This window comes from Stegodyphus dumicola, chromosome 7 (assembly GCF_044657685.1).
Source record: "Stegodyphus dumicola isolate Sdum_Otavi_A_Nest chromosome 7, ASM4465768v1".
Taxonomy (NCBI): Eukaryota; Metazoa; Arthropoda; class Arachnida; order Araneae; family Eresidae; genus Stegodyphus; species Stegodyphus dumicola.
Genome location: NC_140774.1, coordinates 79,234,663 through 79,259,753, shown reverse-complemented (window position 1 = coordinate 79,259,753; position 25,091 = coordinate 79,234,663). Strand labels below are relative to the sequence as shown.

The 25,091-nt window shown below is 30.8% G+C and overlaps 1 protein-coding gene across 1 annotated transcript in view; it reads left to right on the top strand.

Moving 5' to 3' along the window:
• Positions 1–14,743, top strand: part of Dysb (dystrobrevin binding protein dysbindin) — a 46,251-nt gene extending 31,508 nt beyond the window's left edge. Inside the window, exons 8-9 of the mRNA XM_035355204.2 lie at positions 7,584–7,703; positions 8,827–14,743. Coding sequence (XP_035211095.1) covers positions 7,584–7,703; positions 8,827–8,933 — 227 coding nt within the window. The 3' untranslated portion in view covers positions 8,934–14,743. The remainder of the gene's footprint in view (positions 1–7,583; positions 7,704–8,826) is intronic.
• The last annotated feature ends 10,348 nt before the right edge of the window (positions 14,744–25,091 follow it).

Below are 25,091 nucleotides of genomic sequence, written 5' to 3'. Positions count from 1 at the left end.
ATTTTAATGCTTACTGTGCTAGATAATTATTTCTCATTAGTAACAATTGGCCCACCAGCAGCCGATCGGTAAAGTCGCTGAACACTGGTAGTTCGGTCCGAGGTTCGAATCCCGCGAACGGGCTGGCTGCATGGGTGTTTTCGTGGTTTTCCCCATGTGTAACGTGTATACGAGCCAGTTTCCCTTAGAAAGTCCTCCACGAAGGCATCCCTCCCCTTAGGCAGATAACCGTAGTGTGCTTTGCCATAATTAAATACACACACACAAATACATTAGTAACAATTTATTTTGGCTGATCCTGATAATAATCTGTCATCGTTTTCATTAAAGCTATCATGTTTTTGGCATGACCATTTGAACACATTTTGCTTTTGACATGAGCTTTCTTTGGGTGCTCGTGTTTTGAACTTAATCACTTCAATAAAACAATCCAATAATAATGAAAACATGACTTTGTTGTTTTAAAGCAGATACACGAGATTTCAGGAATTTCACTCATGCCACGAGTCCTTGCACTGAGCTAAGCAATTAAAACTTTGATTTACTTCTTCATCTCAGAATGGGAATTCACACTGATTTTCAAGTAGTACTCTCATACACTATGTAGTTCTTGTGGTTGAGGACATAGGCGAGGAAGTTCAAGAATTTTTTTCATTAATTTAAGTTTTATGAGATCTGCTTGAACCCTTAATAGAAAAAATATAGGTACATTCAAAAGTAGCTAATTTTGTAATATTTTAGCATTTTAATGTCAAGTTTAGGTAAATTCTGAGGGATATAGTAAATCTTTGATTCTTTTAGAATTATTTATTACTGGTTGTATATGCAGAATTTCATAAATTAATTATATATACAATATCCGCTGCTTATTACAATATACCCTACAAATATTAAAATGAACACGAAACAAAATTTCAAATACCATTAGGAAAAATTAGTGATCCGAATGCAAAGCTTCAAAACCAAAACACTTTCGTGAAAGGAATTCATAAAAGTACATTATCAGCAATGGCATTCAATATGATACAGTCTACATGCATTTTCTGTTCTGCACCACATGATTCATTCAAATGTAAAATGTCACCACAAAATAAAATATAAATTTTAAGAATACTAAACTTTGTATTAAATGTTTTAAAATGTATCACAATGGTAAAAATTGTCGTTCTAATAAACTTTCTTGTTTCAAGTGCAAAAGTGAAGTCATCATAGCTCCATTTGTTCGGGTAATAACCGAAATAGTAATACTGCAACAATTAATCAAATGAATAATATTGAGGACAAATGTAAAGAATCATTGAATTTAAGTTGTAATTCTAAAGATACTTAAGAGTTAAATAATTCTAATTCTGAAACTGTCAGTTCAGTTTCATAGTGTAATGCAAGTATGACATGTTCCAAAAATGTTTATATACAAACATGTGCAGTTGTTGCAATTTTAGAATTTAATTTTAAAGTGACTCGGCTTCTACTCAATAATGGAAGTCAAAGAAGTTTTTGTAGTGAATATTTAGTGAATACGCTCAAGTTAAAATCTATTCGATATGAATTACTTCCTGTATATTCCTTTGGAATGCAGTACACTGCAAAAAAGAATATCCAGTCACATAATTTGAAATTAAAGCTAGACATAATACGCAGTATTCAATTAAAATCGAAACTCTCATTATCCCAAACATTACTGGTGCCATAATTTCTCCTCCAGATAAACAAGTGTCAGAATTCATGACTAGTCATAAATTACCACTCGCTGACTCATGCTGTTGAGATAAGTATTTGAATGTTGAAATCTTACTAGGATCTGATATATTTTGGAAATTTATTTTAGATGAAAAAATCGCTATAAATAAACATTTAGGTGCATTAAAAACTGTCTTTGGATGGGTAATTATGGTACAAAATTCGGAAAAGTGAAAGCTTGTTTACAAAATATTTCCATTATGAACAATGTGATAATGAATGACCTAAGAGTATTTTGGGAATTAGACACAATTACTTTTTCAAAAGAAAATGTAGACTGGCAGTTAAAGATAAACAAATAATTGATCAATTTGAAAACTCTTTATCCTTTGATAAGGGAAGATATTAAACTAAATTGCTTTAGAAATCTAACCCTGATGAATTAAATAATAATTTTCATATTGCAAAGAAGCGTTTTGAGATTTTTAGAGACAGATTGGATAAAGATGTAGAAATGCGTAAGGAATACACAAAAATAATTAAAGAACAACTCGATGAGAGAATTGTTGAAGTATATCAAAATAAAGATTTTGAATCAGATTATTATATGCTCCATAGAGCAGTGATAAGACCAGATAAAGAAACTTCTCGTGTTAGAATTCTTTTTGATGTGTCATATAAAGGAGAAAATTCTAAATCTTTAAATAATTTGTTACAGGTTGGACCTAATCTAAATCCTAACATATTAGATGTCATTCTTAAATTCCGAGAACCCTATATCGCTTTTTCCGCTGATATAGGAAAGGCATTTCTAATGATAAATATTGCCGAGGAAGATGGCAAATATTTAAAATTTCTTTGGTTTCAGAATGGCAACTGTGAACGTTCAAAATTATGAACATGACATGTTTACCATTTGGTATTAGTACCAGTCCATTTATTCTAGCAGCCACAATAAAGCACCATATTAAAAAATACATCACTGAAAAATCTGAAAGTTATGAAATGTTGAATTCATCTTTATATGTCGATGATTTGTATTATGGAATGAGTACAGTAGAAAAGGCATACCAATTGTCATCTGATGCAGTTACGAGTTTAAAGCACACGAGTATGAATCTACTTAAATTTAATTCCAATTCTAAGGAGTTAAAGGACATGTGGTTAAAAAACGGTTTATCAGTGAATGATTCCTTTGCGCAAGCTAAAATTTTAGGTCTTGGTTGGGATACAGAAAATGATGCTATTAAACTAGATTTAAAATCTTTAGAATAATTTTCAACTAGTTGTGTATTATATACTAAAAAACAGTATTACAAGTTACTGCTAAAATTTAAGTCCAACTGGATTTCTATCACCATTCGTGATCAGAATTAAAATCCTACTACAGAAGATATAGGTAAAGGGTCTTAATTGGGACGAACAGCTTCCGAATGTACTGAAACTGAATTTAAGAAGTGGCTTGCCGAAATAATTCATTTACAAAAAATATCAATAGATAGAAAATACTATTAAAATGTTGATAAGTAAAATAGTGACATTTCTTTACACATATTCTGCAATGTAAGTAATAACACATATGGATGTATAGCATATTTCAGATATACAAACAAGTTTGGCAAAATCAAAACGAGTTTCATTTTATCAAGAACCGAAGTAGCTCCTCTTTAATGTTTAACATTTCCCCAATTAGAATTGATGGCAGCAGTGACGGCAGCTAAACTGCAAAATATCTAACTAAATTATTTAATCATATTTGTCAACACATATATTTCTGGACAGATTCACAAATCGTATTACACTGGGTAAAAGGATCTTCTAGCAACTGGAAACCTTTTGTCTCTAATAGGGTTGCAGAAATTCAAGCCTTGACAAATCCCAATAACTGGAAACATTGTTGCAGTAAAAAAAATTCTGCTGATTTGCTAACCAGAAGTTTGAGTGTAAATTCTCTGAAGACTTGTTCACTATGGTGGTTTGGACCAGAATTGTTACAAAACCAACATATAAACTGGCCAGTTCAACCGAATTTTGACGTGGAAAACGATCAACAACTGGAATGCCGTAGTAAGTTATCTGTTTATGACATTGTTATGAGAAGAGATGATCAGCTATTGGATATAACAAAATTCAGTAATGTGCTGAAATTTCTCAGAATTGTGTCATGGATTAAATATTTCGTTGCTAAGGCAAGAAAACTGCGAGCTAGTGGTGACACATTAAGTGCTTCTGAAATTCAAGACGCTGAAATATTTTGTATTCATAAAGCCTAGATGGATTTCTTCACACATGAAATTAAGGCTCTTTTAATCTCACAAGTCAATTTCTCCAAGCTCTAATATATTCAGCTTGGCACTGTTTCTTGATGAAAATAACATTCCTCGAATTAAGGGAAGATTAGAAGAAAACGAATACACAATGGACGAAAAACATCCAGTAGTTCTTCCTAAAGATTCCAAATTTACTGAATTAATTATGAAAAGGGAACATAATACATAACGTTCTGCACACAGGAGTTGCAGTAACTTTAGCCAAACTTTGACAGAAATTTTGGATTCCTAAAGGCCATGAGTTGGTGAAGAAAGTCTTAGGGAACTGTTTAATATGTCAAAAATATGCAGTAAAACCAGCGAAACAAATGACAGCTCAGTTACCTAAAGACCGAATTGTTGAAACTCCACCTTTATATGTTACAGGTGTGGATTTCACAGGTGCGGTTTGCGTCAAGTCTGGAAATGATATTCAGAAATCATACATTGTATTGTTTACGTGCACTGTTACACAAGTGTAACATCTAGAACTCATTTCCAATATTTTGGCTCTCAGACGTTTTATCTCGAGGAGAGAAAATTGTCGCACTTTTTATTCAGACAATGCGAAGACTTTCAGGTATGCTGCCAGAGATTTACAGTACTTTTACAGCATAACTAAAGGAGCAAACTTTCAAAATTTTCTAGCAAATGAAGGCTTGAGTTGCAAATTTATTGTGGAGCTTGCTCCATGGTAGAGAGCTTTTTATGAACACCTTATGAAAAGTATTAAGGAACCATTGAAAAAGATATTAGGCAGAGCTCAACTGACTTTTGAAGAATTTATGACTGTGCTGACAGAAGTTGAAAATATTGTGAACAGACTTCCTTTGACTTATGTTTACAACGATTTACATAAACCTGAACCTCTTTTGCTGGCTGATTTTCTATTGATCGGACATAAAGATGAATATCCGTACAACTTTGCTGAGATCTTGCATAGCTTTCTAACAAGAGAGAGTTTAATAAAATGAAAAGAATATCAGACAACACTTATAAAACAGTTCTGGAAAAAATGGAAAAATCAGTATCTTCTTCATTTAAGAAATGTTCATTTCTTCGATACACCCAAAACTAAGAAAAATCTTAAAACTGGTGATATAGTTTTATTTGAAGGAACAACTAAATCTAAGTTCTTCTGGGATTTAGGTTGAATAATTCAAGTTTTTAAAGACGTGATGGTCTTGTACGATCATGTGTGGTGAAAATGAAAAAAAAGGGGCTTTAAGAGACCTGTGTAATTGATATACTCCTTTGAACTATCTGACTGAAAATGAACTAATTTCGTAACATTTTATTTTTATTTTTTATATTTCATGTTCACTAACATTAATTATAGTTAATTAGTTATTACTAATATTTTCTGTTTGTAATTCAAATTAATATTTACTTATTGAGTAACGTGAATTGTATGTTGTTAACTATATTTGTTAATTTTATAGAATTTTCTTTTTGCTGTTTATGTTTACATCAGGTAAATGTACTTGATATTGATATGAAAGTTGCTTTTTTACATTTGTATGCTAAAATAGTGATAATTTTTCCAAATTATCAGATGGGAAGTGTTAAAAAATAACACGAATGATTTTTTGTATCACCATTAGAGAGCACTGTTCTTCTGAGAAAAGAATGTTAGTTCAGTTAGTGATGTAAAAGATGGTAACCATCGATGCACGCCAGGTTGTTTTTGTAAATAAAATGATTAATTTTGTAAAATGTATTGGCTTCTATTAGTGTTAAGTATGATCAGAGCTCTCTTAAGGAAATCAATACGACTTGAAAAAATTTATTTATGTTTGCCATCTTGATGCATTTAATGCCAGATTGGCAGTATACGTTTTTTATTTTTGCGTAAAATAAAATACTCATTGTAACATTCTTTTGTCTCTCCTGTAGTCAATATTCACTAAAAAGAAAGTAGCAATGAAACCCTCACCAGACTCCTGCCTGTTTGAAATATATAATTCTGTTACTGTAATGGCCACCTCCAGTCAGACATACCAGGGAGAGTCGTTTTTGTGATAGACAGATAGTAGGATGGTTTCAAGATTTGAGACTAAAACATATTCTTTTGGCCTTAAAAGCTGTGGAATTTACTAAAATGTTAGAGCAGAATGTTCTGTCAACTGTAGATGATTCACAAGATAGCTCTGTCCTTCATAAACTGCATGGTGAGAAAAAAGAAGCAGATCATCATGCGACTAATGGCTGGATAAAAGGTTGTTTTACCTGGGTTGCTAAATGGAGTAAAAGCCACACAAAATTTATAATACAGATGAAACTGGCCTGTTTTACAGAACATTGCCAGAATGCACATTAATGTTTAAAGTGAAACAGCTGTGCATTTTAAGGAACTGAAAGAGCAAGTTACTGTGTTGTTAAAATGCAATATCAATGTAACACTAAAGAAGACATCATTGGTTATTGAAAAAACAGAAAAGTTCAGTGTTTGAAGGGAATCAAGGATTTACATGTAACTTCTGGTAATAACAAGAATTTATTGATGACAAGCAGGAAGTTTTTTCTAATTTTCTTTTAAAATGGGACAGCAAGTTGAAAAACAACAACAACAACAACAACAACAACAAAAAAAAAAAAAAAAAAAATGCTTAATTGATAATGGTGTTGTGTAGCTATCTGATCTTGTTTTGAAAGGTATTAAATTTGTGTTTCTTCCTGTAAATACAATTTCTGTTATTCAGCCTTTATAGTAGTATATGATCATTTATCAAAGCTTTCAAATATCATTGCAGAAAATATGATGTTCAAAAAAGGCTTAAAGAAATTCTTGTAGAAATGCAAGAACTTTGAAAAAGATTAACTAAGTTGATATCTTTATTAGAGGCTATGCATATTATAATTAATATATGGGCAGCAGTCTTTCAAAATGTAATTAAAAATTGTTTCAAAAATGTGGTTTTTATTTAGAAAAGCTTTAATAAGCCTTGAAGGAACTGCAAGCTACAACCATCATTTTGGACTTCAGTGAGGAAAGTTAAAATCTATTTGTAAAATATATTGCATTTGAGGATAAAATTGAGACAACATGTGAAAAAAAAACTGATAGAGCAGTAGAAACTTAAACCAACAGCAAAATTATGTGGAATAAAATACTATAAATTACAATTACTAGAAAAGCAGCACAAGTTTTAAAGCTTTAATTTTGGCATTAAATTTTATTATTTTAGGTATTAATATTTAGTTGCTGTCTTACTAGATAAATCTGAAGCTGATATAATTTCCAGTACTCAAATCTCTGTCTATTAAACTAAATTGCTTAATAGATTCAAATATGTATGGACAAGAAATGATTTTAATAAGTGGTGGGTACTTTATATATTAATGTAGATTAACTATTGCAAAATTAATCAATGGGAAATAAAGAAAAATTAAAATGGTTGATAAAAGATTTTTACAATCAAATGGAAACTAATCTATTTCCTGATGTCTTTCAAAAATGAATTTACGTTACCTAAATTAATAAGCAGTTTATTTATATTTTTATATTTAGTTTTTTAATATTTTAAAATATCATGTTAAAAATTAAAAATGAATTTTGCTCCATTTTATACTTACTCATTTATTTTATTATAGGGGTGTCAAGTCAGAGTAGTGCAACATCTGTATCATTGGAGGAGATTGATCTTGAAGAAGATATATCAGCTTTAGATGATTTTCTAGGGGAAGATAATCCTGAAGAAACTAATGTGAAAGGTAAAATAAAATAAAATAAAATAAAATAAAATAAAATAAGAAGAGATGTTTATGCTTTAGCAATATTTTTATTATTTGTACTGTACTTTATAGCTTGTATTGTACTTAAGAGCAATAGGAAGTAATAGCTATGTTGAAATGTTTGATAGTTTTATTGCTGTGCTGTTATACCTGTTTGAATTACCTTACGATTCTTTTTCAAAATATTAAGTATCAGAATTGGAACGTATTATGTCTCAAGTTTGATGTGTTTGATTTTATGCTGTTATTACTGCATAATAATGTGCACTGTTTGCTGGAGTTTATCCTTCAATATGTGATTTTCTGAAAGATTTGCAAATTTAAGTTTTTCAATAGCTTTTACTATGCATATTAAAAATTGCTTTAAATTTTTTCATAAAAATCCAACAAATTCCTAAAAGTGCCATTTACTATAAGACATTTGAATTCTGTTAGTCTTTTCTTTTTACTAATGAATAAGAGTCACTCTGAAGAGTATAGCAGGTAGTGGAGGTTGATTGCTGGCCTGGACTCCACAGTGCAGGCTCAATTCCTGTATAAGGTTTGTAAAGTGTTATAGTTTGGTTGTTTGTAGATGTTTGCCTTTTTCTTTTGTGGGAGCAATATTGATCTGTTCCATGGAGCAACATTCTAAATGATAAAATGGGCCTACCAGCAGCCGAGCGGTAAAGTCGCTGAACACTGGTAGTTCGGTCCGAGGTTCGAATTCCACGAACGCGCTGGCTGCATGGGCGTTTTCATGATTTTCCCCATGTGTAACGTGTATACGAGCCAGTTTCCCTTAGAAAGTCCTCCACGAAGGCATTCCTTTCCCTAGGCAGATAGCCCTCGAGGCTTTGCCATAATCACACATGCACTAAATGATAAAATGACTGAAAGATTGATAAGTATTACCCATTTTTATTAAATTATTTTGGGCCAAGTATGCAGCCATTTAAGGCTGGGGGTCATCGATAAACAATTTTATTTATTTATTTAATTTTTTAGATTCCTAGTTAAAATGAGTTAAAATATTTTGAATAATTTATCTCATAACTAATCTAGCATTTATTTTTTAATCTGGTACTAAATATAATCATGCAATTTTGTTTTTCTTTCACAGCTGAGGAACAAGAATCAAGTGATAATGAACCCAATAATGGAGCTAATGTTGAAACAACTATTTCCTCAACAGATCACACAAGATCTCCACAAGATCAAAAGCAATGATATAATTATTTTTAGCATGTATATTTGGGCACTAATTTAAAATAATTTATAGCAGTGTAAATATTTTGGTAATTGTTAAATCTGTCTTTATTTGTACTGTTTGGTATTTGGCTATGAAACTGTATTTATAAAAGTTCTTGCAAGCAAATATTTTTACTTTGTAGCACCATAGTTAAGAATAAAACATTGTTTCAGCATTATTTATGCATTGTGCCTAATAAAAGTCATATCCCATCATATTTAAAAAGAAAATGAACTTTAAAATAATGTTTGTTGTATTTAATTAGTTAACTTATCATGTAATTTGATGAAAAATTAATAATTCATAAAATTATTGTTTCTGGGTTATTTAAATATAGTATATTAATACAGGGACTCATTTTAATGAATTAGAAATGAATTATTATTCAGTTTTTATCAGTTGTAGTTGCTGTTTGAAATCACATTTGAACATTTTAATAACACTAATTAGTCTTATTAATCATTGTTTTACTTTAAGTTCCTGTTGCTGAAATAAATATTGGCCTTTCAAAATGCTTTGAATCTGTTGTTAAATACTGTTAAACTTTACAATTTTTTAGTACCTTATATTACGTATAGCAGCATGTTCGAAATGCATATTCATTTCAAGAAACATATCTGCTTCTGCTTTTATATATTCAATACCTAAAATCTGTTTAAAATCAACATGGATTATCTTTGATTTTAGCATATTTCCCATGATAAAAAAAGAGAGAGAATCATAATGATTTATTTTAAAAATCATTGACACTGTGTTATGCACATGTATAGTAATAGTCAAATTCGTGCAAGGTTATTGTAATACTTATTTTTAATAGCTGCAATAATATCAACAGCCAATTTTTCTGAACTTTTGGTGCTTTGAAAGGAGTCCAATAACATTTGGCAGTTAAAACTTTGAATGTTGTGATTTTGATTTGAGAGCTTTTCTTTTCATCAAAAGTTAATTAATACTGAGTGAAATTTTGCTTTTACTTTTTGTATAATATATTGAGTATATCAGTTTAGTATTATATGTGTAATGCAGAGATTAAAATATCCATGAAGTTATTCTGTTAAAATATAGTAATTTTGCAGTTTATTTAAATGACTTAGTACAATTTATTTAGTATTTAATAGTGGAACAATTTGTTCATTTTGCTGAGAAAAAAGTTATGTCCTATTGAAAATGTGGTGAAATTATTTCCTAAATGCTTTGAATAATTGCAGTATCAGCGAAAGAAACATATGGGATGTATAGTTTGCTGTTTTCTATGTACATAAATTCTTGCCAAATGTGGAGTTTGTGTTATTAATACATAGCGTGTACATCAAAATCAGCTCTATGCAGAAAAAGTCTGTTAGGTATAAATCAGAATAATAAAATTTGTATGATTTAAACAAATCTAAATATTATTGTAATTAAAAAGACAAAATGAAACAAATGTTAATTGAAAGGATTTTTTATTCTAATTAACAAGTATGTGATGCAATTATTTTTTTTTGAATGATGCTGATTTTTGTTTGGGATAATTCTTGAAAAATATCCCAGTTAGGAGCATAGTTTTTCAATGCTTCACATAAAATTTCCTCTCTCTTTCTTCATTTGGATCAATCTCCATTGCAAAAACAGACAATTCCTATGTCCTTTTTAATCAAAGCAGGATTAAAAATGTCCATTTTAATCAAAACAATTATAAATTTGCTTTGATTTATAATTGTTTAATTTATAAATCAAAGCAGCTTTATCTTCTTCATTATCACTGCTTTTACTGTCAGTGGATGTTATAAGATTTTCTAATTCTCTATTCACTATTTCTTTATTAAATCTTTGACCTCTACTTTTTCTATATCTGAAAATTCTTCACCACCAGTTGCTTTTGCAATTTGTATATTTTCTTTTGCTTCATTTTTAATCAATGGAAGTCCTTTAAAATAGTTGATATCTTCTGGCCAGAGCTGATGCCAGCAAGCTTTCGGTGTTGATGAACTGCACTGCTTATGATTGAAATTCTAGCATTGGACGAATTAAGTGGACACAATTAAAATACTGCATATATGCAAACTACATTTTGCAAATCCATGCTCAGCGAGGATTTACTGTACATTAAAAAATATTATTATCTTTGTTAAGTAAATGTTAAATTTTATTTTCTTTACATTTATTGCTGGAGAAAGATTTTGTAAAAGGTGTATATCGCATAGACATAAGATGACCTCACATCTTACCTTTAAGATACCTTTGAATATGAAAGTCATGCACTGAACATGTGCAGTAAAATAACTATAAATAGTCTTAATGTCATACTTTGGGTGAAACTTAAGTAGATGCTTCTTTTTAGCATAAAACTTAAGGGATGATTTCTTTTATCTCAAAGGTAAGAAATAAGAGATAAATTATCTTTGTATGCTTTTATGTATTAGGCTGTGCATGTAGTGAGAATGTGTTATTTTTAAAGGGCATTTTAAGAAGTTAGATGTCTTATATTGGCATTAGTATAATATATTTTTACTTATGTGAATTTAAAAGTAGGTTAGAATTTTTCTTGTGTCTTAAAATTCAAGAATTTGGAATAAAAATATTTATTTGAAAAAAAAAATGGATGTTTTTTTAAATGCTTTTTCCTTTTAAGCTTTGTGATTTATGCTGTAAAGATTTTCTTTTGAAACTGCAGATGCAATTTTATTTACATTTTATTCTTTTCTGTTAACTGTTAGTTAGGTACTTAGAAGATAACATTCCATTTACCATTTTACATAATAATATTCCTTTGTTATGTTAAAAAAGTTTCGAGACCATGGTTAAATAGTTTTCTTCTAGGTACCAGTTATATCTGAAATTCCTATATTGTTAAATGTTAAATATGAAACTACTTGCCGTTAAAGGGAGTGATCGTATAGTGAAACGTGTACAGCATTTTTGCGTTGTGAAAAAAATGCATTCCGGGACCGCGCCGTGAGAGGATCGAAAACATAAAACATATACAAGACATAAAGGAAAAGTTCATATTAAATATATAAAGAAAACATACTGTAAGAGGTTCCAGATTAAATATCAGTTTATTCAATTACAACACAATAAGAAAAATCTTAACCTCATCTGAGAGTCTGTTCATTTAAATTCATAAAAAAAACTTAAGGTTTGTCTGGTGATTTAAAAGAAAGGGAAGGGAAACAATTTATGGCCTGAGAGTTAAATTTTAGATTCGACGTTGTTTTTACTGCTAAGGACGTTTTTGAAAAAACTTGCCTAAAGTTCCAACACACCAAAAAAAATAATACTTATCTTGAGTGGACATCTTGAAGTGGAGGAGAGCTCATATCTTAGCTCTATCCTTACGTCACTTGGCAAATCCGCAAGACAGAGACTCGAACGGCACGACAATAAATTACATCAGCTATACCGTCAAATCTTACGCCTGCTACTGGTTTCCATAGAAGAAAATTATTCCCACTGGAAGCAAGAGAACAGCTTACACCGCACGGCTGTCTGCCTAGACTCTCAGCTCCACCAAGGAAAACGTAGACAATTAAGCTAGGCATTTTAGAGAACGGCTAACGCAGGCTTCCAGTTGTCTAAGGTGACATAATTCCTTCTGTTTTCAAGTCGGAGTTCAGAGGACATCGTCCTGACTTTTGCCGATACAGATAGAGACCCAAGTCTCTGTTAATTTTTTTGTTATTCGCTCAACAGTTTTTTTTTTCTTCGCATTTTTGAGAAAACCCGCGGCCGGGGAGCATAATTGCCGCTCCCCGCCGGAAGCACCGCTCGATGCCGACTAAAACTTTTCCTTTCCCCTTCGCAACACACACAAGTTTTTCCTCAGTCTCCGTCAACAAGTCCGTCAAGCCCGAAAGTCAGCGAATCCAAGCGTGAGTGCCTAAGCGAGTCAAGAGTAAGTGTGTCTCGCCTCTTAACCAAACGCGGCCGGGGAGCATATTTGCCGCTCCCCGCCGGAAAACATCCCGCTTCGTAATTACATTTTGTCCAGCAAGCCCGAAAATCAGCGAGTCAGTCCGAGAGTCAGCCAAAAGTAAGTGTGTCCAACTCAAATTTCCTTCTTGTCCTTCACCAAACGGGCTCCCACTATGGCTTCACTTATCGCCCCCTTAATTATGGCAAAATCTTCGTTTTCAACTCCAGAATGCGGAAATAAGGGTGATCGCGCATGCGCGCCCTTCTTCACTTAGCCAACAACCGGACCCTCAATCGCCAAAACCTGAATGACTTACATTGAAAGACAAGTAGCAACCTTTGACCTTTCCGTCACGTACTTTCCTCTCTTAAGGTCAACTAACAATGAAAATTCTTTCTCGAACATTCTAAAGCGCGCGAAATCATGACTTGGCGAAAATTGCCTCCCTTTCCCTGCTTCTTTCACAATGAATAAAAGTTTGTACAAGATTTACAAATAGAGGAAAATAAATAATACTCTTTTAAACTAAATAATATTCCCAGAAGCATCTGTCTTTCCCCAAAAATTAAAGCCTTAAATTAAATAATTCAGAATCAAAATAAAATTTAAATTTCCATAAATCATAAAATCATTCACCTAATTTTTTTATAACGCTATCAGATAATTTCTCTACATAACATTCCTTTCCCCTAAGGAATTAAATTTTGGTTTACCAAAATTTAGCAGACAGACACTTCTTGAAATACCATGACTCATACTGTGCAATAAGGCTAAAGGATAACATAATGTAACAATATTTCACACGACTCCTTGGTAACAGTGACGTTACTGACACATTAAATTTCAAGTCCAAAATGTGCAAGTAAAACAACAAGATTAATCAAAGCAATTACTAATTAAAATACTCAAGGAAGATCATCAAAAATAATTAATCAAAACATCAATTAAATCACTTAATTAAACCTAGAAATACTCAGAACACATACAAAAATAAAAATAAAAATAAGGCGCTAATCACAAACAAAATATGTCTAAGATCAATCAATAAGATAATTAACGCGCCGCAGATACATAAAATACATTCCTGAGAAAATAAACACACTAATAATTCAAACAATTCCAAATAAAATATGTCACATGAACGTATTCAAATAAGGAGTAAAGACCCCTAAGTACTACGAAATTGAATAACTTCTAAGATTGAATCCCAAACAGTCACGTCTAAGAACAGAAGCGGCCTGATCAGGGCCAAGCATTAGAAAAGAAAAGAACGTTACAACACAAGGAACCTCGGAACCAGCCGAAAATACCCCACACAAAAAAATCAGAAAGAAAGAAAACGTGATTGTCCAAAAATTCAATCCAACCAAAATCAATTCCGAAAATAGCATCCAGAATACGCTGTGCAAATACCAATTAGAATTTTATCCAAGACACACAAAAATAATAGTAATAATACAACCTAATGCATATACAAAATAACGTTTGGCCAAAAATTTACAAATACTACCAAGATACACATATACACATAAAATGAAAATACAATTAAACTGTAAAAATTTCGTACATAATTCAAATGAGCAATGAGATCAGCGATACTTAAAAAAAAAAAAATTTAAACTGCAATACCTAAACAAATACACAAATAGTCATTATGTTAAACCATATCAAGTCAAAAAATATTTCACTGTAATTCAAATCAAGCCAAAAAAAAAAAAAATCAACCAGCAAGAGTGAAGTGCCGCTAAAAATTTCAAACCTCACGGTAAACACTAGTGAGTAACAACACCAAACTTAAGTCCCCTTAGTAAGACAACACCAAAAAAAAAAAATCCAGTAATTCTAAAAATCCCTTAAGTCCACGAGAAAAAAAATTCAACCTAGTCAAAGAAATCAATCAAAGCTGGACTGAAGCACGTTACTAGAACACTAAATAAAATATCACAAATAAAAAAAAAAGTGTTCAAAAGAAACCCCCCAATTTTAGGCAAAAACAGATCTATTCTGCATCAGACTTCCAAAACATTGTATAGTAACCTAAGTAACAGCTTTCAACAACACCTCCACCCAAACAAAAGAAACAAAGTAACTCTTTACCGCGTCCATGTAAGCTGAGAAAAGCGCTGTATTATGAATGACAGACCCAAACTTTACGTATCAAGCAAACCCCCAGACACGTTGAAAGAGAACATAAGATCTCTTATCTCGGAAAGGAAAGTGCGCTGACTGAAACGTTACAATCCTGAACCAACACAATGAAAAAAGATACAACAATAGTTTTCTCAGATAACAAGTTCCTGTTTGCCCCCGGTGTAAGAGGTCAAGTGCCACCATGAAGTGCAAGTATTTACAAGGAAACGAGCTTTCAGGACATTACAACTTCACACAAGACCTAACTGCAAGCAACAAATGCAAAGTTCTCAAAAGTGCTAAACTAAAAAAAAAATACTCATAACTCGTAACTCAAAAATCCCTAAAAATCACACAAATGAAATCCATAACTCAAATTCTACTATTTTCCTATGACCACAGAAATCTCAATTCTTCCACAGAAACTAAACATCAGAGAACTTACATTTTACGGACCTTGGCAGAAACCACCAAAACAAAACAAAAACCTGATACAACTATCTTGATACTACCAATTCAAATACAAAACTTAAGCCAAAAGAAGAATTAACCCCAAATTCAGCAACCAGTCCAACCAAGAAAGAAAATTCAGTACCTCAAATCACATCTATTACGATTAACTAGCAAATTCAAGACAAACTACTTGTAATCAACAGAAAATTCCCACTCATGAGTACAGAGCAAAAGTAACTAATCTTCTCAAACTTATCTCAAACATTTTCACAAAACAAATTCCCGATGTCACAAAATTATCATTAAACTTCACTTTCTGCAATTCACAAGACTAAATTTCTACTGTTTAAACAATTCTCACATGACAACTCTTCACAAACTTAAACTCAGAAGATAACTAATCTCAATTACTCTGACTCATTAACTAATTAGAACTTCACTCAAGCTGAAGAATTCAATCCAAAAAAAAAAAAAAAAATTAAATATGCAAACATCACTATTGCTGATCTCAGGCAAAAATCCAAATCTAACCCATGTTAATTTTAAAACAGAATTTTGCAATTGAAAAACAATCTTCAATTTTTCTAACTCATTCATTTGTATCATTATGCCTTAAGAACTTATAAAATTCATTGCTCAATACTAAATTAAATTACTAACAATTACACAATATACTGGGATCATATCAAAACATTGTAAATCAAAAAGCAATAATATACTACGCTAGAGAATCATGAAAACATTACATACATTTCACAAAATATTATTCAATTAAGTCAAAAAAATCAAAATTTCTCTAACGTTACCCCTCACAATTACACATTTCACAAGATTCTAGGTTAAATAATTAGCAAAAACACACAGACAAAAAAAAAAAAATGTCTAGCTACGCATAGCTATGGCTTGTCTCATTCAGTAAAATAATTAGAGTCTTTAATCTCTTTCTCTTAGAAGTGCTCAAAAAATGAGTCCAGTTTTTAAAGACAAGCACTCGAAACTTTATACAAGGATACACAAATAGCATAGGATTATCGTGAAATAATTCATTTTCCATCTTGTATCAGAAATCAAAAGTATACATCCAGAAAACACTCAAGGATTTTCTACAGTAAAAATATACAGTATCTATTCTCCTACATTAAAAATATATATTTTTCCTAACTTTAAAGTTCAATTCTGTGTGCCTAACGTTAAAGTCCAAAATTCCTGAAATTCACACACATTTTCAAACTTTATCACTCTCGTATTAACAAATAAGCAAACACAAATCAAAAACTCTAATTAATCCTAGCACCTAAAATTTAACACCTTCTTAAAACAGTAAGTTATACGAAATAAATAAATTCACGAAATCAGTTACTGATTCGATCCTTCACTAAGCAGAGGTCACGGCACCAATGTTATGATGAATGTTTCGTCGTGAGAGGATCGAATAAACACAAAAAAAAAAAAAAAAAAAAAAAAATATATATATATAACTTATCTGGTAAGACATCTTGAAGTGGAGGACTCTTATCTTATCCCGCGTTGATGTCGGCCGGGCTCATCTTGACACTGGTTCTAAAAATGTAGACTCCACTTCACTACTGTAGAACAGAAACAGGAGCACTGCTGCCCAGGACGGCTATCCACTTGGTCCTGAAAGTCCTATGTCAACACGCAGGTAACTCGTTCAAATTTCGCCGGTCAGAAACGTTGTTGCTAGGAAATTACTGCTCGCCTGTTCTTACTCATCCCAAGAGCAAGCTTCACGGGTAACGTCCCAAGTAAGTTCCACCCACCAGTCAGTAAGGGAGAGAATCCAACTCCAATTTTCTTCAAGCCAGTTTTCAAGAGCAACGTCCACCAGTCCAGCAAACCCGAAAGTCAGCGAGTCCAAGAGTAAGTGAGTCCAGAGCAAGTGTGTAGAGAGTCTCGCCTCTTAACCAAAACGCGGCCGGGGAGCATATTTGCCGCTCCCCGCCGGAAAACACCTCTCGGAGTCACTTACATTTTGTCCAGCAAGCCCAAAAATCAGCGAGTCAGTCCGAGAGTCAGCCAAAAGTAAGTGTGTCCAACTCAAATTTCCTTCTTGTCCTTCACCAAACAGGCTCCCACTATGGCTTCACTTATCGCCCCCTTAATTATGGCAAAATCTTCGTTTTCAACTCCAGAATGCGGAAATAAGGGTGATCGCGCATGCGCGCCCTTCTTCACTTAGCCAACAACCGGACCCTCAATCGCCAAAACCTGAATGACTTACATTGAAAGACAAGTAGCAACCTTTGACCTTTCCGTCACGTACTTTCCTCTCTTAAGGTCAACTAACAATGAAAATTCTTTCTCGAACATTCTAAAGCGCGCGGAATCATGACTTGGCGAAAATTGCCTCCCTTTCCCTGCTTCTTTCACAATGAATAAAAGTTTGTACAAGATTTACAAATAGAGGAAAATAAATAATGCTCTTTTAAACTAAATAATATTCCCAGAAGCATCTGTCTTTCCCCAAAAATTAAAGCCTTAAATTAAATAATTCAGAATCAAAATAAAATTTAAATTTCCATAAATCATAAAATCATTCACCTAATTTTTTTATAACGCTATCAGATAATTTCTCTACATAACACCTTTTATGTTATAAAATTTAGTATCAGATGTATGCATTCATTTTGGATGCTTCTTTTCTCCTTCTTAAAAAAAAAAAAAAAAAAAAAAAAAAGACGATACTAATCCTTTGTAGAGAAGGAAGGAGGTCTCTTAAATGTAGCTATATAGATAATCTGTGCATATTATCAGCTAAGTAATGTAAACAAGTATAAAATATAGATGTTTTGTCTTTTCTTATGTCTTAAGAAAAAAAAAAAAAAAAAATTCAAATTTTTGAAAGGAATTTTTTATACATTTTTGCGGGATTTTTTTCCCTTGAAATGTGTTTTGCCAATAAACTAAACTAAGTGATAAAGTTATTGTTATTATTGTAACTATTACTAAATATAACATCTAAATAGATGATGAAGTGCAAATAATGAATCAGGAATGTTATTCATTATTCGTATAAATTTATAATTTTAATCAATATATATTTATATATAAAATGCTCTGCATATATCATATTTGCATATGCATAATTTTAATTAAAATTCATGTTAAAAATATTAGTAATAATAAAAATAAGGTTCTTCCAGCTTTAATGTAACAATGTTTATTTTTCTTTAGAGAAAAAACAGAAGTTTAAACAACTCAGTTTGTAAAAAGAATTTTTTTTACTAAGTTATGTAAAGCTTAAACAATCATTACCCTCCAAAGACATATTAAAGCTGCAGTTCAAATATTATGTAGTTAAAAATATTGGATTTCACAGATTGAGATAAAATATTGTTAGTATTTTAAAAGATAACTTTGTTACAGTGAATAGATATATTTCAAAATTATAAATTAGGCCATTCCTTTCTTCTGTAGCTTAAAAATAGATATCTCTGACACTGAACTCATTTATCAAAAGAAAGGGGAGGAATGAACCCATGTAAAGAAATTGTGTATTTTTTAATAAAATGTTTTGAAATGTGTATTCAGTCAGTTTACATTGTTAATATTTATTAATAGAATGGATTTTTAGTATGCTTTCTTTTTTTTATATCTCTAGTTAATTGTTTTGCTAATAACTATGTTAAAACTTTTAAACCTGATAGTTAAGAAGATTGAAACCTTTTGTGACAGTTATGACAGATATCTATAAACATGTGTAAATTTTATGAGAGTTGTATTTGTTTCATTTTTGCCAACTTTTATTCAACTCTTTATGCAAAATGCCATATAGTTCATTCAAGTGAAATATTTTTAATGGTATTGTGATTATTTTATTATTTTGAAACCATATGTGTTAATTTTCAGTCAAGAAATACCAAATAGTATAATTTCACTAGTATTACAGAATACATTCAGAGTATGTTAATTACATATACACTTATTTGTTGATTAGACATTTGTTATCCTTTTGTAAACGACTTTCAAGAAGGTGTAATTATTTTAAAATTACTAAGTTTGACATAAGATTTCTAAATTATATATTACATTTATGGATTGCATTTTTGGCCTGCCTATCAAATTATCAAAGATATTTTCTTTCTCCTCCCTTGTGTAAAAATTCAAGATTTTTTCAAATGTCAAACTTTTTTTTTAAATTTATTTTCTAAAGCAGAATGTCATCAATATTTTAGTCACATATAGATGCCAAACGGTAAACAGAACTGTATGCATTTTCTTTCTAAATTATTTAACTTTTATGTAAAGTTATTGTAAAATTGTGTATAGTTACTTTAAAATAGTGTTGTTAAAATTGAATCAAATTTAATATTTATTAGAATTGTTATTGTATATCTTAAGATTTATGCAAAATTTTCTAATAAAATGTAGGAAAAATAATATTTGTTTTAATTTTTACATAAAAATTTATATTATTTGCTGTACATGTCTCTGTAAAATTTATTATTTTTCTGTACTTATGTAATTAATCCTGCTCTGCTAATCAGCTTTCTTAGATAGCTGCATATATTAAAAATGACTAGTATTTCTGAGAATATACATAAATGTATTATTAATTATTGTTATATTCTCTAGGAAAATCATTCTGTAACTCAAGATAATCAAGCATCTTTATTTGCAACCACAAAAATTGCCTTGGTATCTGTGTTAGCCTAAAAAAGTTTTGAGTCTATACAAATCAAAAAATATATTTGCAACAACTATTTTTCTTGTTATGGAAAGCAGATTTGTATGCATTTCTTAACAGAAATTTTATCCTTATCTGAGGGCGATTTTTTTTTTTGGATCTTAATACATTTTAAGTGATTAAATACTTAAACTGTGCATACTGATTTTTACATTTTCAGCCTGCTAGACGGTAATGATGAATTGGTTATAACAAATTACATTTGTTAATAAAAAATCATAATTTCAAAATTTGAAAAATTTTGATGACATAACTAGGTTTTTGTTGCTCAGTACCCACTGAATCATTGACTTCTAATGGTTCAAACGTGCAGGCATTGAAAAATTAAGACAAACTTTGATGTTATATTTCAAAAATCTATCTATAAGAGTAAAAAAATATGAAAAAGATTAAAACAGTTACGCCATAATTTGGGAAATAATAAGATGCTGGATTTACTTTCTGCAGCTTGCACTGCTTAAAAAAATCAAAATATTTACCAAAAGAGAAAATCAAATAGGCAGGTTTTACTGGATGAATATTTTAATCATGAATGTTTATGATATTATTAAACAAAATTTTAAATGCATATTTATTTGCAATTTTTTATAAGCTCTTAATTTTGGTAAATAAGTTTAAACAATTAGGTTGTAGCTTAAGAAATAATAAGGTGATTGATTTATTTGCTAAGTTCAAACTGTTATAGAAATGAGGCAGTTAACCAAAAGGCAAAATAAAGTAAAAACAAATTCATTGTATGGGTAGTAAATGATTTTGAAATTACTGAACAAAATTTAAGTTTTTCATTTTTATTTTTTTTATGTATTAGATCTTTTTTCTGTATATTAAAAAATATTTACTTACTATACTGAACAAAATGAAATATAAATTGCCATTTTCTTGGACTTTTGGGCTTCATTATTCTTGGCATTTAATTTACGATGTTTCTAATTTAATGTTATTGATAAATTAATGTCCTGCACTTCTACTTCAGTATTTTTCTTTAGCAGACTTCAGGAACTTTGCATAGGATAAATCAGTTTTGAAAATCAATATTTATCATCACAGCTGGTCATCTTTTCTAAAATGACCACCCCAACAGAAGGCTAAAATTATCTGGAATCATGGCTGGTTGTCTTGGAGAGAGTTAGCGACATTTTATCATCAGTTTTGTTATTAATGAATTTTATTAATATTTTCATTAGCCCTATATTTCAAAAAGATGAGAAAAAATTAGCCTTTATAGTATATATATATTTTTTACTTAGTTACTGATGCAGAAATTTAAATAATTTTTAAATAGTTCACACTGATTAATAAATTTTATCCATTTGTCATACATGATCCCTCCAGGTAGTTGTGTAGTTTATGAATGAATTTAGTGAAAAATAATTTTTAATTTTATTTGCCATTAATAACTCAAGAAATTTGAATAAATTTGTTTATATGTTTAATGAATAATGATAATTAACTTGATTGATTAATTGATAATGCATGTTATTACACTTACAATTTCCTTTTCCTGTTGTAGAATTTTTCAGTAGGTTAAGAGAGAGGAATTTTTTTTACTGAAAATAGATTTGATAAATAAATAGATGAAAATCAGGAATATGAATAACGTGTTTACTTACAGGAGTATTATATTTTTGTAGTAAGTATGTTTGCACGGAATTTTCTTGTTTCACATGATCAGCTAACCTGATCACCTGATCAGCTGATATGCAACCGGTGCGACCACACCAGGTGGCAGAATTTAAGAGCTGCAAAACTTTTAGAAGTTAGGAAACATTGGAGCCGCAGAGTTTGCACCGCGTGTCTAAAGACAACCGGCCGGTTTGGTATTATATGTATATGAGATCTTTCAAAATTTGTGAAACGTTCATTTTATACTTATATATAAAATCTATGTTACAAATAACTGCTTACTGAATCAACTGGCATATCAGTAAGGAGCACCTTCTAGAACCAAAGAATGATCTGTAACATGTAGTCATAAAAGAAGCCAATATTTTTTAAAGCATGTACTTAGAATGAAGAGAAGAAATTTATTTTTATTTGCAATTTAGATCGCTTATATATGGCAAAGTGGTGTTATTAAACATGTTTAGCATGCAAACTTTCTCCCAAATTAGATTTTATTTTTGGTTTTCTAAATCATCGTAAAATTTTAGCTATTTCAATAATAACTTCATAGTCGGCGCATTAATATTCTGTCTTTCGGGTGGATAAATGCAAAGATATCAAACTTCTTAATTTTAAACGAAGCTTTATGAGGTTATGAAGTTCAATGAAACTAGCTACCTATCGGCTTGCTTCCAGCAAACCGCTCTCGAAACTTGTATTTTATTTCTTTTTCTGTGGAGTGCGTTTAATCTGTTACTTTTAATAATATTTCTGAAGCCAAAAGACAGTTTTAATTTGTAATCTACATAAATGCCTCGCCTCCGACACGATTAGATACTCGTGTTTGGGGTACCACGTTCTTTTAAAGATAATATTTACCGATATATGTGGACGTTATAAAGTGTTATTTATTTAATGAGTAAGAATTGATAATAAAATCTAAACTAGAACCTAGTTTGGCTCTTGTGTGTTCATCATTAATAGGAAAATTTAAAACGTTATGGGTAAAGAATTGCATTCTTGTTTCAAATCAACTAAGGAAGGGGCAGAATTTACAGTAAATGCCGCTTTATTAAGAAAGGTTTGAAAAATGATTTTAGATTAATTTAAAGAATTTTAGATTTTGGAATTAAGAATTTTATTTAAAAGGAATAGCTTCATTTAAAGAGCAGGCTGAGTTTGATAGTCTGTTGTATAAATGCAAAGATTTTTCAACTTATGTTTAAGATAAAAATGTCTACACATTAAAACGAATACAACAATAATAAAATCTCCAATTTCGCGATTAATGAAATTAAAAAGTTTAGCTCAAGTTTCAAGCATGTGACAAAATTGGAATTTTACCTGTCTTAACAGCAGTTATTGTGAGTGCTATTTTCAAAGATATGAGTTCTGGATTTTCCTGGCACAAAGGCTTAAAGGTTACATGCGCCAAACGTATCAAGGGTATATGGCAGAAATCCTCATTGCTGTGGGTGACAACATTCATCTTTACTGCGCAATATGCATATGTTCTTGCCGTACTGAGAGGATAAAAACTTTTTATGTGTATTCGTGGCCGATGTCTGTCATCGGCTCGTTGTGTAATGTTTAAATATTTAACCTCTTGCGAGATGTGCTTTTCTTTTTTAAATGTTAAATAAGGTCGATTTTAACTGTTATTTGAAGTCTGTGATTTTTAGGCCTTTTTTGTGACCTTCGGATGGAGTCAAACGGCGATAAAGCATCGCCATATTTGGTCACTGGGACATATCAGAGTTAACGGACACGTCCGACGCGAAATACCCTCATATGCGGTCAGGTCGTAAATTTAGAACCCATTTTTTCACAGGGGGGCTGAAAAGTAGGGAATAATCATGCTCGTGGGCTTGGGGGTCGTTTAAGCATCTAACTTCTCTACATTCAGTTTTATACAGAGGAAAATACAAATTGAATTTTTCGAATGAATGCAATTTTGTACAATGAAAATGTATTACTTAATGATAAACTGTAAGATAAATAACATCTTTTTTTAAAGCCATAGGTGTAGAAAGACAGATGTTTGTTACACGAATGAATTTGTAGTAAATATTGAGTTTTTCATTTTGAATGCTATGTTCCATGCAAAGAATTCTTTGGTTCCATGTATGCGAAGTAGCTGAGTATGTGAGATAATAGTCATAACCGAATGGCTTTCAACCTTTTAACGGCTAAGGACTGTTTCTTAATTACATGTGGTCGCTGCTTTTTGGTTAATTTTCTAATGACATATAAACAATAGTTGTTTTTATTTGAGACTTATGAATAAAATAACGCAAACTAGACTGCAGAAAATTCTTAAGAATGAAGTTAAATAATACTGAAAATACATTATTGATGCACTTTTGTGTTTTATATGTAGTAGTATTAACTACTACTATAATCCTTAAATGGAATCCTTAAATTATATCTATGTATAGGTATATATAAATGGAATCAAATATAGAACAAGGTGTAAAATATCTTTATTATACAATGTTCATTACCATACGTATATTTACGTAATATCAATATAAATAGTTAGTTAGGTTTCGTACATATATAATTTATTTTTATATTTTGTATTTTTTGTATTAGATTCAGTATTGTATTAGTATCTGAAGTTTAATTTGTTCTCTTTTTGGGTTACGACTTTAAGTGAGGAACAATTGTTAGGGCCTTCATAGGGATTACATTATATACAATCAGTTAGGATCCGACTTTTCCTTTCTTTTAATCATTATATATATTGAAATACTACTTGATAAGTATACGTAAAATATAGCAGTTTTTAAAGCTACTTATTTATATATCTATTGTTTGGTCTGGTTTGTTTGATTATAGCAAAGCATTCGACGGTTATTTTCCTAAGGGTAAGGGTGCCTTGTGGAGAACTTTCTAAGCAAAACTGACTCTTATGCACGTTACACGTGGGAAAAACCTCGAAAACGCCAATACAGCCATTCCCCGTCGATCCGGATTCGAACCCCGGATCGACCTGCCAGAGTTCAACGATTTTACAGCTCAGCCTCTAGTGAACCACACACACACACACATCCACACACATACATTAAATAGTATTTACATGTCGTTTATAAAGTATAATTGAGTGCAATTTAATCATAAAGAGAAAATATTCTACGGAATTACTTCACTTCGTAGACTTTTTGCTAAGCTTCACCATATTTCTTAAAGAGAATCGCAACGCTGACTCCATTTCCTAGCCCTTTATGTATCTTATTTTTTTCTACACTGAATTATATTTAGAAAATTATTTCACTTGGTTATAGCTGAAAATGCAGTTTTTTTATTCAAGAATTTAAGGGTAAGAAGAGAATTATGCCCTTTTCT